This window comes from Oryx dammah, unplaced genomic scaffold (assembly GCF_014754425.2).
Source record: "Oryx dammah isolate SB20612 unplaced genomic scaffold, SCBI_Odam_1.1 HiC_scaffold_11, whole genome shotgun sequence".
Taxonomy (NCBI): domain Eukaryota; kingdom Metazoa; phylum Chordata; class Mammalia; order Artiodactyla; family Bovidae; genus Oryx; species Oryx dammah.
Window position 1 is genome coordinate 12,360,141 of NW_024070195.1, and position 16,974 is coordinate 12,377,114.

The window sequence follows — 16,974 nt, forward strand, 5'->3', positions numbered from 1 at the left end:
ACAAAAAAAAAAAAAAAAAAAAGACTATTAAGTGGCACTCAAGCCTACAATTATATTTCCCCTCAGCTCAGGGGATTAAAAACAAGGGATGAGAAGGTTGATTGGAAGATTTTAGCTCCACTCCTGTTAGCTCCAGTTCATACTGTATTAAAGGGCAGAACTTGCCTCCTGGCATTTTCGTGGCATCTTCCACATCCCAGGTTCCCCCGCCAGCAGGATGCTGTCCACCCCCAGCTGTCTGGGCATGAGAATAGACTGCCTTTCCTCCAGGTTAGGAGAAACCCGGAGACGAACTGCTATACATTACAGACTGACTTCCTGTTTGTTTTTTAATTCAGGAAGTAGGCTCAACATTTCAGAAAGACACCTGTGCTAGGGCAGTAAGGTCAAGGCTTAATACAAAAATCTCTGTGTGGTTGTGTACTGGTAGCATCCTTTTCTACTTTTACTTCTTGGTCTGAAAAAAAAAAAGCAAGAACTCTTACTCCATTACGTCTTCTTTTAAGACTTTTCAAATGTACATGACCAGGAAGCTTTACTTTTAAAAAATAAAAGAGTAACCATGTAATTAGTTGCCTCCCCCCAGCAACACAATTCTAAAGCTGAATATTATAATTTTCAAAATAAGTATTGGCTAGAAAAGGTAATTTTTAGAAGGCCGTATCTAGCCCTTAGCTACCCTAAAGGTATATTTTTTTCTTTATGAACAGGTTTTCTTCCCACAAGTTGGTGCCTTAGAAACACAAAGCTAAATGTTTGCCATGATAAAATGTGTGTTCAAACAATGATAAATAAATGCAATGACAGCAGTGATACTGTACTTTGGAAATGAACTGGTAAACACAGGCCTATATTTAACTATCCGATACATCTTAAAACCAGTGCGCCTTCCCATAGCCAACGAGAAATGACAATACCCATGACCAAATACCACTTATCTCCTGCTAGTAAAGGCAGTGGTGACAATTTGCTTCTTTTGTCTTAAACTGTATTTGTGGTTGTCATGATTTAAACATTAAATAGCTGCTTTTCCCTCCCCCAACTCCCATTCTACAAGATGAAAATAATTTGAATTTTCTTCCCCATCTACTTTCTCCTGGAAATCTACAAAAGTCATGCTGTGTCCAGAATAGGCTAGAACTAGTTCCTGATCATATCAGAAAGGCTCTTGTGAATGGAAGTTTTTCTGAAAGGATTCTGGAAAACCATTTTTAGATAACTGCGTCCGGGGTGGCAGGCCCTGCTCCTTTTTAAGTGCTAGAGTGTCGGGACCTCGTGTAACCCACCTCGGCCTGTCTGCTGCAGTGGCTCCTTGCTAATGTTGCTCAGTCCAGACCTGGGACTCTCGCCACAGCCCTCCTGCTCTCTCCTCCCTTTGGAGGCTTGTCCCTCCACGCCACGTCACCAGACAGAGCACCAGGAGATGCTGATGAAAGCGTGGGCTGAATCCTGGCTTTGCCGCTTGCTCCCTGTCGCCAACCACTCCACTTCTGTTTTCCTTTCATCCAACACTTAATAACAGCAGAACCCATGGCATCCGCTGCTGTGAGGATTAAGCAAGATAAATACAAAAGGTGGGAATAGTGCCTAGTACATAGTAAACCCTCAATGAATGTTTGCTGTTACTATTATTATTTAAGCCACAGGGGCTTGCATACAAACAAATTTGGAAAACTGATCTGAAACTAGTGGCAGTGTTATTAAAGACAAACAATGGATGTTTTAAAATCGGAATTAGACAGTCTGTATTCTAAAACACACACACGCACACACAATCTGTACCAATTAAATACAATAAAGTTGAAAGGGGATATAAATTACAGTCTTTCTCTTTTTAAACAGTCAATAGGAAAATACTACAGTCAGCTCACTATACACAAAAATCATGAACAGCAGCTTCGCATTAAAATCTCCAATATCTTACTCATTTACGGATGCTATGAACTTCAAGGGAAAAGGTACAGCAGGCTGTATGTCCTCGCTTGCTCCCACGACACATTTATTGCTGTACATCTTGACCAACTGTACAAGCATCTACACAATAGGTACAGAGAGTACTTTTGTAAAAACTTCTGCACACATAATTCTCAGAGTCTCCATCGGTAAAAGAATTTTACCGATGAAGACACACAGCAGAGCCATCTGTCTTCAACCATCTCCTGCGAACACTGTGAAGTGGGCACCTGTGGACTTCACAGCTCCTGTCATCCCTTCAGCGTCTTCCAGAAACGAAATAGAACAACGGCAGAACCACACCACAACAAAAACCTACCAACCCCAAACAAAACCACAAAGAGACGAAAATCAACACCCCCCCCCCCAACCCCACTCTTGGTTTGTCCCTGTGTTTTCTGTAATACTGCTCTCTGCATCCCACCTGCCTGGCTGGGCTGGACCAAGGGACAGGAAAGACTGGGATCAGAGCCCCAGTCACTGTCAACGGTTCCCGAACCGCGTCAAGTCAGCAGGCAGCGGACCAGGTGGAAGACCAAAGAACGGAGCCGTGAGATTTTTCAGTGTGCTTAGGAAACACGACAGAGAACGGCAGCATGTGGCCTGGGAGCCACAGGGCATATGGCACCGAACTTGCAGTCAAACACGTATGTACACATAAAACAAGAGTGGACAGCAAAAAACATTCAGTCTTAGGTAAGTTCTTTGGTTATAAGGAACGGCATTCTGCAACCTCTGCTGCAAAGAGGCATTTGCAACCTCATTCTCAGGCAAGACCATCTCTTTCATCTGCTTGTGTTCTGAGAGATCGCCCGAGCTGCTCTGTAAGAAAGCCCAGTACCTTACAATTTTCTACAAACCACTTTTATCCATTTCAGTGTGCAGTCCTGTCTCTCCAGACATACTATAGATATACATTTCATATACATAATATATATTATTTATAAAAAAAAAATTAGAGCATTGACTCCAGATTCTACAGTAAGAACTGATTGAAATTGTACAAGAATAAAGTCTGGTTGAATCTGTGGAGGTTTCTACACCGTGGGGGTGTGTAGTGAGTGCAAACAAAAATACTGTCACTTTGTGAAGCCAGGATTTTCGGTTCTCTGGAAGAAAGCAGAGGCTGCTGAGTCACCCGAGTGACAAAGTGACACTTCTCCCGGCTCGGAGGGGAGAGGGGAGGAGGTGGCCCCGGAAGCCGTGGCTTCTCCGTGCTGGTGTGAGGTCCGGCCGGGCCGCAGTGTGTTTGATAGATGGGCTGGTGCTCTAGGAGGCGACCGGAGCAGAGATGCTGTGGCCTTCGGAGGAAGTGCTCAGTGCCTCTCATCGAGCAGTGGTGCTCCCCTGGAATGCAAAAGTGGGTGAGCGCAAGCTCCGGTCCCCACCTGCCCTCCCCCCCACCCACGGGGATCAGCCCCTATGAGGGGCTCTGCCTAGAGGATACCACAGGATCCAGTTTACTGTGGAATCCAGTTCTGGAGCTTATACTGTACCAGGAAGACTCGAGCTCCAAGGTGAAGCTTCTAGGAAAAATAATGACCGCAAGCCCCAAAGAGAGAGTGAAAAACACATTACTGCTGGGTCCACACTCAAAGTCAGACCAGGGTGAGCACAAAAGTCAAACCTGAGGACTTCAACAGTCCTCAGGTTTTAACACAGTTAAAACTATGTTTTAATCAGAAACAACTAATTAAAATCAAGATAACAAAGATACTAAAGCAATTAAAAAAAAAAGATAAAACTCACCATAGTTCCAACATTACCCTGATGCAATAAATATTTTTGTAAATTTCACTTTTAAACCAAGATCTTTGGCAGGGACACGCTATTCTGGAGCAGAATTCAGGTACTGCTCCTGTTCTTGCTGCTGCTGCTGCTAAGTCGCCTCAGTCGTGTCCGACTCTGTGCAACCCCATAGACGGCAGCCCACCAGGCTCCCCCTTCCCTGGGATTCTCCAGGCAAGAACACTGGGGTGGGTTGCCATTTCCTTCTCCAGTGCATGAAAGTGAAAAGTGAAAATGAAGTCGCTCAGTCATGTCCGACTCTTAGCGACCCCATGGACTGCAGCCTACCATGCTCCTCTGTCCATGGGATTTTCCAGGCAAGAGTACTGGAGTACTGCTTTTAAATAATTGAGGCAACAAATCAAGAAATGGGGGCGGGAGTGAGGGGGTTGCAGTCCCCTTCCCTCTTCTCTGGGCCATGCCTCAAACAGTGCGGCCCTCAGACAGCCTACCCCATGTTCCTCCTGCAGAGGGTTTGTGAAAAGCTTATCCCTCCCCCAACCTGGTACTGAAGCACAATCTGAGGTATGCAGGGCAGCCACAAATGGGAATCTGTATTTTTTTTTTTTTTTGCTGCTGTTATAATTTTCTTTATGTATTTAGTTTTTGGCTGTGCTGGGTCTTTGCTGCTGTGTGGGCTTTTTTCGAGTTGCTGCAAGTGAGGGCCACGCTCCAGTCATGGCGTCTGGGCTTCCCGTGGTGGTGGCTTCCTTTGTTACAGAGCACAGGCTTTAGCACACTCGGGCTGCAGCGCTCTTGGCTCCTGGGCTCTGGAGCACAGGCTCAATAGTGTGACACATGAGCTTAGCTGCCCCGCGCATGTGGCATCTTTCCAGGCCAGGAATCAAACCTGTGACCCCTGCACTGGCAGGCGGACTCTCTACCACTAAGTCACCAGGGAATAGTTAGTCGCACAGTTGTGTCCGACTTTCTGCAATCCCATGGACTGTAGCCTGCCCAGCTTCTCTGTCCATGGAATTCTCTAGGCAAGAATACTAGAGTGGGTTGCCATTCTCTTCTCCAGAGGATCTTCCCGACCCAGGGATTGAACCCAGGTCTCCTGCATTGCAGGCAGATTCTTTACCAACAGAGCCACCAGGGAAGCCCCTGGGAATCTGTATTTTTAAGAAGTATCTTCTCCCTACACCCCCCAGTGGGTCTATTGCACATTTAGATTTGAGAAGCACTGTTCCAGACTGAAGAATTAACCTGGACCACATTCTTCCTGGACTTCTTAGAAAAAGGACTGAAAAGCTGATGTACCAGCAAAGCAGATTCTGCTTAAGATCAGTGTAAAAGGAAGCTGAAGATTTTGAAACAAACGAATGTTTAGCTTGTTAGAAAAGTAATGAGTAACTTTATGCTTATGTTGGGCAAAGAAGTCTTTTCTGAATTGTAAAAGAGACCACTCTTTGGTATTTGCAGTTAATTTATGAATACGCTATATATTTGACCACGTACTGAAATTTTAAGGGCTAATTCAGAAAACTTGGGGGAGAGGGCAGGGAAAAGCACCAAGCTGGGTTGTTTTGCTTCTTCCGCAAAACAGAGAGACTGAAGGGCACCCCGATCATCTTTGCCTTCACCCAGCACCATTCTAGTTCTGTCAGCTCTTTGCTTGGCTAAGCCTTGTGCTCCCACACCTTTATACAGCTGCGGCTGGGGTCCAGGGTGAGAAGGGACGGTGGGACTCAGAAGCACACCATCTCTTATTTGCATAATTCACTGGTTTCCTTGGGAATATTAGCAAGACCCCATTTCTTTTTGTTTTACTATTAAAATTAAATACCGTAAAAAACCAGCCTGGGTAACTTCCAAAGCCCAAACTTTAATTTCTCAGGGAACCTACCTCTGTTTCCTCAACGCATTTTTTATCCTATGGGCACCAAACGTCTATATTTTATCAAATCTGTGAGGCATACCTTACCCCTGCCTGCACTTTATAACTCTGAAATTGCTGATATGGTTGATTTTAATTGGAAGTATTTTTTTTCTTAATGATACATAAAATAACGGTATATCTTGGGACTTCCCTAGCAGTCCAGTGGTTTAAGACTCTGTACTTCCAATGCAGGGGACGTGGGTTTGATCCCTGGTTGGGAAACTAAGATACCACATGTCTCACGGTTTGGCAAAAAAAAAAAAAGTGTATCTAATAAAAGAAATCACTGATTTGATGAAATTTACCATATTTCATACCAGAATCCTTTGAGATAGCCAGGAATTAAACATCTCAGGGGATGAATACGAAATCAATCCTTATCCATGTGAATCCTTAATTCAACAGGAACCTATATGCCAGGTAAAAAAGCCACGGGTCCTATGTAAGTCACAGTTCTCTGAAACTAAGAAAGTAGATTTATAGACTTGTTCCCCCATAGCCAGCTAGCTGGGCAGCATGAGAGCATGGTCCAAGAGGGCTCATCTACCCTGTCAGAAACACCTGGATGAATCTCTCCTACTAAGTCACTGTGAGGAAGGGCCTCTGGGGATTGGGGCATAATTAGCGGCCATCACTGATATCACCGAACCCAAAGGACCACCCCTGGAATTTATCACCTGGTCATTCTCTGCCGAGGAACATAGCTGGCCAGAGTCCTGTGGCCCATGTGAGACACGCCTACTGTCTGCTATATTTGGTAGGTTCCTCTTACTCGAAAGTTCTCCAGCAGAAGAATCCGTCAAACCATCAAAATCTTTCCCATCTGACACCCCCATAAACTCTGTGAAAGAGTGATCCTCGAGGATGCTTGTGGTGTGTTCCACAGTCACCTCCCTGGGGCAGAATCCCCTGGCCGGCTGGCTGTTTTTGCTGGAGCAGGCATCCTGCTCTGAACACGAGCTGGTCCTACAGAGGGTTCTGGAGTTTTTCTCCGGGATACTGGGGGACAATGGGCTCCCTTTGGCTAAGGCACTGCTTTCCTTGAGTGGCACCACAGTCATCTTATCCTTTCCCAAGCCTCTTTCTAGTTCTGTCAACTCTTTGTTTGAGGATGGTCTGAAATCCTGCACAAGGGATGGTCCGGGATGCTCGCTGGAATCTGTGTCCTTCGTCGGAAGGGCCAGCTGATCTGAGCTGTCACTGGAAGGGACCACCATGTCGGACAGGGTGGCGTTGGAGGCACTGTGGGAAAAGTAGCCACTGGTGATGCTGCTGGTGGTAGGGCTGCGGGACACCTCCTTCTCTAGGACCTTTGAGTTCGTCAGATCGCCTTTAGAAGAAAACCACTCTCTGTTCTCCAAGCTGGCATTGTAAACGCTGAAGTCAGCGAACTCCACAGGTACATAAGGCTGTGAACTAATCAGCTTCCGGCTGAGACCTTCTAGATCATTTTCCTCCTCCTCAGAGTCCTATAGAAACAAAGCAAAAGTCAGCCATGAGCTCTTTATAGCGACTGGATAGTTGAGACAAGTTTTAGATACTCTACTGTTAAAAGCACTTGCCTTCACATGTTTAGGATTTTTTCTTTTTCCTTCCTGACTTTGGTTAAATCCTGTCACTTGTTTGTAGACACAAGCACCTTATCCTCAGAGATCTATGAGCATGAAACTCTTACCATTGAGGATGAAGGAGATTTATTTCTTCGGTGCTCACTCAATGCTAATAATTAGAAACCTTTCCTGCTTTAAGGGCAAGGATGAAAGGAAGTGCAGTGGACTTCTGATTAGCTCCTCATGATTAGTTTCCAGTTGGAGGTTTTCCCTTTTCTAATTAAATGAGTAGAGGGACTGCCAGAGGCAGGGAAGAGCTGCTGTTTTATTTTTACAATCCTCACTTTGGGGAGCAAAGTACAGAAAAATAATATGATTTGCAAATGGTTTCTGGGCTATGAGAAGGAAAAGCAGAAAATAAAGGCCCCCACAATAGCAAAAGGGCAAAGAACACAATTTCAACAGTCATTCTCAGTATTCCACTGAACACTGTAAATCTATGAAATACTAAATCTGACAATGACTGTTTTCCAGGGTTTTTGAGAAGCAGAGATAGAGCTTTTGACTACAAGGTGAGGAAGATAGTAAGAATTATATGAAAATCTCTTTTGTCAAATAGCTTTAGGATTCTGTTTATAAAGGTTGGTAAATATGCAAGAGTAGGTATTATCAACTTCCAGTCTCTCTTCCCAAGTGAATGATTCTTTTATATTAGGTGGAAAGCAATGTAGAACACTTTCCAAATAAAAAATAATATTCCTATCTTGTTGTTGTTCAGCCGCTAAGTCGTGTTCAACTCTTTGCAACCCCATGGACTGCATGAAGCATGTCAGGCTTCCCTCTCCTCTACTATCTCCCGGAGTTTGCTCAAGTTCACGTCCATCGAGTCAGTGATGCCATCTAACCATCTCCTCCTGTGTCGCCATCTTCTCCTTTTGTCTATTACTATCTAGTCATTTCTAACTAACCTTATAAACATCTGATGACACGGCAAATATTCCTTTTCTCTTCTAAAATGTGACTTTCATTCAACAAATATTCATTAAGCATCCTCTACGTGCCAGGCATTGTCCTAAGACCCAGGAATACTAATGCTGAGCAAAGACAGGTATGGCCCCTGCCCTCAGGGAGTGACAGCAGCGGGTCCTTGCTCTTAGGATGCCCCTGGACACTGCTGGGTGGATGACATTTCACTCAGTATCACAACAGGGTGACCGTAAAGACCTGAAAACATTTCCCTCATTCATTTCAAGAGAGCGAAGAAATTGGGGAGAGAGAAGGATAGGGAGGGGAGGAAGAACACACTCCACAGATACGGCAGATGGAACTCACAAACGAACATAAATTTCATCCACTGAATTTCACAGCAACATTCCCTATCTCACAGATGCTAAATACCTAAAAATTAGCTTCCTGTGTTTTAATGCCTCTTAGATTTTAAAACAGCCTGAATATAAATGATTTAAAAGCATCACTAGTCTTCATTCCTTGGCTGTTAATCAGAGGTGACTATTACATATCAGTGATAAAATTCCAGAAATTGGCAAACCAAATTTTTGGCAATACTAACCTTGCTATCTTATTTTTAACTACATTTTAATCAAGTATTAACAGCACTGTTTCAATGAGGGGTGGGGTAGAGAGTTCTCTCCCCGAGGGCTAGGGGAAAACGTTTGTAAAAAAAAAGGGCACAAATTGGACAGAACTGTCTGAATCTGTACCCTTCGCTCTATTTTCTAGATTCTCTACTTGATTTGATTCCCAGATGGCTCAGTGGTAAAGAATCTGCCTGTCAATGCAGGAGACACAAGGGATGAGGGTTCCATCCCTGGGTTGGGAAGATCTTCTGGGGCAGGAAATGGCAACCCATTCCAATATTCTTGCCTGGACAAGAATGGACAGAGGAGCCTGCAGGGCTACAGTCCATGGGGCCACAAAGAGTCAGACACAACTGAGCAACTGAGCTCACACACTACTAGACTTGTTCAGATTCCAAATTGGATTTCAAGTGTTTGTTTCTCTTATAATTCCTTCTAATTGCAGCTGGCAAAGAAGTGTAATCCCCAAGCCCAAGAATACATGATGCAATTGATTACTAAAAAGTTAGTTGTTGCAACGAAAACCAAATTTGAAGATGAGAATTAAATAATCTGGGTCCCTTTTTATGCTTGAAGCTACTTCTTTCTGAACACTGAGGAAAGGTCAACCTAAAATATAACTTTGCTGAGTGAAATATTCAATCACAAATTTAATGTGTAGAAATAGGTATACATATGTTAAAATCAGAAAGATAAATGATTTAGAACAACCTTAGTAAGACTGAAGGGTCTACCAAAACAAACAGGGCTCAGGACAAAGTCAGGCATTTGGGGTGGGGTTGGGAGTGGGGGAATGAGCTAAAGAGAAAGGCTAAAGGAACAGGAACACCTAGTTCCAGAAAAAGTAAAACTGAGTAGAGATTAATCATTTTCCAACATGTAAAAGGAGACGGAAGTTTATGAAGTTATGGCTTCCAAGGAGAAAAGAGGACTTTGGCTTAAATTGCATTTTAAAGGAATTTGATTAGACAGACTTTTTTTTTTGGCAGTATCTCTTCACTCTGTATATTTTATTACATTTTAAATGGAAGCATAGTTGATTTACAATATTGTAGTAGTTTCTGTTGTGCAACAGAGTGAATCAGTTATACATACATATATATATATATATACATACATACATACATACATATATATATAGATACACATTCTTTTTTATATTCTTTTCTATGATAGGTTATCACAAGGTACTGAATATATTCCCTGTGCTATATAGTAGGACCTTGTTGCTTATCCATTTTATGTATTAGAACAATTTTATGCCAGCGATATTATTTATCATTTTACCTTAAAGGAGACTAAACTAAGCACCTCCCTACTATGTCTTTAGGACAGAGTGAAAACTCGTCCTAAAAGTAGGACACAGAATCAAGCTCTCCAGCTTCTCTACAGCTGCAATGTTCATGAATTGATTTTTTGAGCTTCTGTTTGTGCAGCTGATATTTACCTCTAGACAAAACACCTTGATTTTAAGGAGGAATCAAAACTCACATTAAAGCAGTGACCTTCTGTAAGGACCTTCCCCGATTAAAGTCATTTTCACTCCCATTCTCATCAGTTATCCATCAGAGAGATGGTCTGTTTTCAGAAAGGCTCCATCAGCCAAGGGGCCCTAGTACTTCTGTCCATGGTACTAAGGGGAGGGTGGACCCTTTGAAGAAACAGCAGCAGCAGGGCGATGAAACTGCCCTGTGACCGGGAGCCCCGGGAGTCACTGGGGTCAGCCCCATGCTACTGATGGATGGGGCTTTTGTTCCCATGTTCTCGTTTACTGTGAGACCTTGAGCAAATCACTCAGCAAGTCTCGCATTTCTCCCTCTGTAAGATGAGAGACAAAAGTCATACGCTGTCTGTGCAGGACCCAGGAGAGGGAGAAGTGACTTTCTGTTCTTCCGTCTACTGCGAGACTTTAAAACAGAGACTGCAAAGGCGCCCTGTTACTTTTATCTTAGTCACGGAAGACACAAGGTGCATTTGTCTATCTTCCCAAGTTGATGAGACAACAAAACATTGCTTGAAGAATCAAGCACAGCTATATTTACTGCATTTTATGTGAAATGACAGGTTACTTTGGTAATTGGATGGACTGAAAAATAAAAGGAACAATGTCCTGATATTGCTTCTCAAACATGATTTCAAACTCCTTTGATCAGAATGAACCACTGATTTGCCCTCTACTTTTCCAACAGTGGAAAACGAAAGAAAGTAAATAGGAACTCAGGAATGAAGCAGTTTATATCCACTTATAAGAGGAGAAATAAAATGAAAGCTTCCCAGAGAGAAACTAGAACTAAAAACTAAAACTAGATTTTACCCTTAAAATCTACTGAAACATCCTGGAAAAGCTGCTATCTGAAATAAATCAAACGGTTCAATAGTTTCAGAGATGAAGAGTGTGCGGTGAGCCAGATTTCTAAGAAAGTAGATGCAAGTATCTCAAGTAAGACTCCAGCAAGAAAAATGGCTCCATTGAACCCTGATTAGTAGGTTTCATGGTGTGTCTGATCACAGAGAATCTAACTGCTGATCAAAGGTTCTTGGATCAAGAAAATCTGATTCTATCCTATTCTCTGCTAGTTAACAGTCCTGAGATAGGTTTTACTTTAAAATAATAAAAGGAAAGTGAAGAAAATAACTACGAAGCAGATTGTAAACTGTGAGACTATCTGCAGGGCAGCCCCAAAGGGCCATCCAGCAATTTTTTGATGGTGTGTTCTACCAAAATGTATGGTTCAAATAGGTTACAATGTAGTACCCATGCACCATGTAGATGGGTGCCATGTCAATAAACAGATAGTCAGCCAGCCAGAGAACTGAAGGAGTAACAAAATGAGACCCTGGCTCCTTTAACCTGGGCCCTCCCAGGTGGCTCAGTGGTAAAGAATCCACCTGCCAGTGCAGGAGATGCAGGTTCGATCCCTGGGTCGGGAAGATCCCCTGAAGAAGGAAATGGCAACCTGCTCAGTATTCTTGCCTGGGAGAATCCCATGGGCAGAGAAACCTGTCGGGTTACAGTCCATGGCGTTGCAAAGAGTCAGACACGACTGAGTGACTAAGCGCACACACACACTCTTTGGCCCATGCTGCAGCCCTTATCAATTAAGCAGGGGGAGGTCAAGTGTGTGACTGGGGAGCTCACTAACATTGGGGGAGACGAGGAGCAGCTGTCGGTGTGCACGCTCTTCTCCAGCAGGGATTAGGGAGGGGAAGAGAGAGAGAGACGGACGGGGACAATGGTGCCTTTTCTTCTTTCCTCAGTGAACATGCGGAATGATCATTTCTCATGATCCCCGAGCGCTCCAAGCATGCAGGAGCCTGGCTTGCTGCACATCCAGGGGGAGGTTCTAGTTAGCATCACACTGCGTGCATCAGCAGCGTCTTCTAGAATCTAGAGGTTCAAACAAAAGACCCCGCGCTGATGACACTCTGGAATGAATCTGAGATGGTGTAGCCAGGGAAGGCAAGGGCCCCACCCCGCAGAGCTGACCACATGCAGACGAGAGCAGCAAGCAGACCCCTCCTGCTCCATTCTGCCTCCCGTTTTCAAAGCCTGGGAAACCACAGGAGAATGAAAGCTGAGACACAGAATCTGAGAATTCTCTCCAGGCCCCAGAACATACACTTCCCGTTTTTAAATTAAGGTAGTGCTTATGATCCCTAGTGCCTAGGATGTAGTGTTTCAAAAAACATTTCTCAAATTTGAAATGTGAAAACCGAGCGCTAGGAAATGAGGTTTTTCAGGTAGAGTTTCAACCTACCCGTGGTAAAAACAGAGAAGCCATCCTGAAAGCAAGACTGACACCAAGGGAGCTGGAATCTATTTTGCCAGCAAATGTAAAGAGGCTACCTGAGAGGTCTGGATGATGAGGATGGCCAGTGATGGGTGGCGGAGCAGCTACAAACTACAGGATAATCTTGGCAACAGCATCAGGCAACACAAGAAAAGCTATTACACACCCACACCTAAATGCATGATTACTTACTCCAAGTAAGTGCAATTCCTCAAGGTAGATTAACTTCAGAATCTGGGCAACGTGTACAGGCTCATTAGAAAGATTCAATATTAGTTCAAGTGATTGTTACACATTTGAAAGACTAGAATCATTAAAGGTGCCTTTTTCTTTCTAAGCAAATTTATACTAAGCAAAATAATAATAAATCAGTAAATGGAACACAGAAAAATCACAGGTCACGGCCACATTCATGCAAAATTTCATTACTGATGGTCACATGTGTAAGAAGAAGAGAAAAAAAAAACCAAGACTCAATACATCTCTTAATTTCTTCTAAAGTATTTGGATGATTGTGAAAGGGCCTTAAACCCACCACCAGGCAATAGGACAGAAATGGTTCCAGGACTTACAATCTTCTTCTCACGTTTGCTATTGAGTTCTACTGGCATGCTGCTGCCATTGCTTCCCGAAGGCACAATGCAGCCAGGATTATGTGCCTGAGATGGAGACATGCTCTGCAAAGGTTAAGACACACAGATGCATCACACAGGAGACGGCGGTGGCCGAGAAACACCTTAAGTACGTACGTGCATGTTAGAAAAGCAACGCAAACACTTGTATTATGTGTGAGTAGTACAGCCAACAGTTCTGCAGGCTTGAGGTCAGCTACTGATGAAATCTCCCAAGACTACATAGATTCTATGCAAACAGTGTAACTGGATTCATCACATTAAAAAAAAAGCCTTTTCTATCGGCAAAAAGCCGAGGGAACACCTCTTTCTCATTTGAAATACTCTGAAAAAAGCCATAAGCACAAGGAAAATAATAGCAATAACAACAAACAAGAAATTCTACTATGACCCTGTGTGCTTGAGAAAGAGGTTATTTATTCCTGAACAGGATCCATGGGGTGATAACCCATACATGCCAACCTGTGGCATCTGATTGTGTTAATGCAAAGCGTTACTTCTGCAGGGGCACAGCGCGTCCATTCTATTGTACACGGTACAGACAAGTCAAGCATTTACCTCCTGGCTTAGAAGAGGCCTTGCTTCAAGCGCTATCCTTTTCTTACGCTCCTCTTTTACAGGCATTAGGGGCTTGAAAAACTTTGGTGGCTGAGGAGAGAATGCTTTGAAAGGGCTGACTGTTAAGGCATGAGGATTCTCTGATGTACAACCTGGAGAAGACAAAAGGCACGGGTTTACAGGCACAGAGCACTTTAAGCAACCCACAGGGAGCGAGGCAGGGATGGAGCCAGAAGGAATATCTGGCGGAACAAAAGAATTAATGTGTGAATGCAGCTGACCTTGAACATTGCGGGTCTGAACTGCATGGGTCCACTCACACATGGATTTTTTTTCATTAAATGTACAGTCGGCCCTCAACAGCCTCAGGGTTTTGCCTCCGAGGATTACGGAGGACTGACTATGGGACTTGTACGCAGGGGCTCCGGGAACCAGTGGCCCTCAGATACCGAGTGATGGCTATATTTGAGCATTAAAAGAGGTTGGCAAGAATGGAGATGTATCTATAAAGTTAAAAAGAATCATCGCAGGCCTGGACAGCAGCAAAGAAATCAGAAACCAAATTTTCTACCTTCTTGTCAAGATCCAGCCTGAGCATCACTTCCCAGACCAATTTCAACTCACGCTGATTTTCTATTTCTCTGAATTCTCAGAGCCCGTATTATCTGTAAATGCATTTTGGCACTTTCTGATTTACTGGCTTATTTTCTACATATCTCATCTTCACAGCTGGATTTTAAGATCTTGGCATCTTTTGGTTTCTGTCCCTGCATAAGGCAAGGGAGAGGCTCAGTCTTAACTCAGTAACTGAGTACTATGTAAGTTCTCTTGCAAGCCACTGTTCCCTGAAGCCACCTTGCTCCATATGACTAAGGAAGGACAATTCCTTTTTTCTTGCTTTTACTCACTTTTTACTTTTTGGGGCCTCTATTTCTCCTTCTATATTTTTTTCTTCAATTCACTATTGAAGGTACAAAGGAACACAGTAGGTAAAATATAAGGTATAGATTAGGTAATAGAGCTGATTGACAAATTCTAAGAATGCTATTCCTTTCAGAGCACTGGGAAATTACACATTTAGGCAATAATGTTGTCAGTGACCAAATTCATTTCTGGTATCATTTTTTAAATTTCCTTAGGAGTCAGAGACATATGCTCTTAAAAACATACTTTGATTTGATTTGAGCACAAAACCATGATGGAGGTGGATATGCTTTTGGTAAAGAATGAAATCTAACCATAATGTAATAATAAGATTTGTATGTGTTTCAAAACTGATTTCAAATCAGGAAATGGTACATGAAATGTGATTTGAAAATTACAAGTGCTACACAAAAAGCCTATTATTAATTGGATGATATAACGGATACAAAGAAAAGAAAATCAAATAAGTGAGCAGGATATGTTCTATTCAAGAAGACACTTTTAGATCATCTAGCAAACTAGAATTTCAGCTTTCTATCTTATTAAAGCCATCTAGAAAAGAATTTCTCCCCACACCTTTCCTAAGAGATTATAAAGAGATAACACAGAAAAAAATATTTCACCACTACCTTCTTTACTCCTTCGAGGTGAATCCCTAGGCAAAGTTCCATAACACGATACATCCTGGTAACTCGGGCTGTAGTCAGACATGTCTAACTGGTTCTCTGGCCAACCCTACAAGGTAGAAACATGGGTTAACTGTAATTATGTTCCTCTAAAATGAGAAAAGAAGCCTGATTGGAGTTTTTTCCTATTTCTTTTTATGGCAGTATGTGCTCTTCTTTTTTTAAATTATAAAATAGATCTAACATGTAGAAAAGTACGGAACGATATGACAAATGCTATTGTAACCAAGTGAAGAAATGTTGACAGTTTATTCTATTAGTTCAAGATTTAATAAAATCATTACAGATATAGTGAAATCCTCTTTTGGACCCCTACAGGACTCATTATTTTTTTTAATATAAATTTATTATTTTAATTGGAGGTTAATTACTTTACAATATTGTATTGGTTTTGCCATATATCAACATGAATCCGCCACAGGTATACACGTGTTCCCCATCCTGAACTCCCCTCCCTCCTCCCTCCCCTACAGGACTCATTAAAGCTCCACTTTTATAAATCTGTTATGTACCTAAGATGACCAGATAATTTAAAGATCAACCTACAACACTTGGGGGTGAAACATTTCCACTGATAATTCTTCCTAGGTGGCAGGCATAAGCTTGGACTGCCCCAGGCAGATGAGGTGGTATGGTTACTCTCCATATACTTGATATGTAAAACTTCCAAGCTGGCAAAGATACTGGTATACTAAATGGGGACACCTCCTTTTTATCATATATACTTAGCTAATCTTACTTCAGCTTCTCAGGAAATGTCATCTCTAAGGACTAGATTTTAAAATGCTTGAAGGCATAATGTTTTGATATTTTCTGAATCATCTATAGTCCCCCAAATAAAAATTTACATATGAATAAGATAATGCTGTACAATATCCTTAATTTCAAGTTCCTAATTTTCCCCATTTGAAATAATTTTGATTTTGCTATGGTGGATGTAGTCATTTAGAGTTAGATCCATAAACACATATTTATTTGATTATGTATGCAATGATCCTGATATGGAACATATCATGCTAAGTAACAATGTAATACTCTGAGCGCACAGCAATTTCACACCAAGTACTTGAACTTGGAAATGGACACGTGGAGACAACAATCTGCATCAGTTTAAGGTGGGAAGTTCAGAGATTTTAAAAACACCAAGATAACTTAAATTTCCAGATTTAGATCCCACTAATAACCTGGCCACGCCCACAGGCACACACCTTATCATCATCGTCAAAGCCAGAAAGGTCTGGTCGACTGGAAGAGACCTGTAAGAGATGAATGGTTTCATCAGTGTGGTTTATATATTTAACATAACTAATTAGATAAAATATCACACATACAGTTGAAGGTTGTATGACCGTCTCCTTCCCCTCATTCTTTCTCCTAATATTTATTATTTCCTTATTTATTTGAATTTATCATAATTGTGCTGTAATATTTATCATTACCTTTAAAAAAGTATTCAGATTTTCTTTTTCTAACTTAAAATATTTTATCCATAAATATTTCTCTATGACTCTCTAGAAGATAAGGAATTCCTATTCTCTTTGTGAAACCATAATATCATTATTGCATCTCAAAAGATTAAGCAATTCCTAAATAGTATCAGATATCCCAGTAG

At 42.3% G+C, this 16,974-nt stretch overlaps 1 protein-coding gene across 11 annotated transcripts in view; it reads right to left on the reverse strand.

Moving 5' to 3' along the window:
- Positions 1–712: 712 nt before the first annotated feature.
- KIF13A (kinesin family member 13A) overlaps positions 713–16,974 on the reverse strand; it is a 197,354-nt gene continuing 181,092 nt past the window's right edge. For 4 of the 11 annotated variants that reach the window (XM_040249327.1, XM_040249325.1, XM_040249322.1 and 1 more), the window contains 7 exons: positions 16,571–16,618; positions 15,306–15,411; positions 13,753–13,904; positions 13,135–13,239; positions 12,755–12,814; positions 6,301–7,092; positions 713–3,300 (listed from right to left, as the gene is read on the reverse strand). In XM_040249327.1, the coding sequence (XP_040105261.1) occupies positions 3,280–3,300; positions 6,301–7,092; positions 12,755–12,814; positions 13,135–13,239; positions 13,753–13,904; positions 15,306–15,411; positions 16,571–16,618 (1,284 nt within the window). In that variant the 3' untranslated portion in view covers positions 713–3,279. The remainder of the gene's footprint in view (positions 3,301–6,300; positions 7,093–12,754; positions 12,815–13,134; positions 13,240–13,752; positions 13,905–15,305; positions 15,412–16,570; positions 16,619–16,974) is intronic. The other 7 variants (XM_040249332.1, XM_040249331.1, XM_040249328.1 and 4 more) reach the window with 4 other exon arrangements.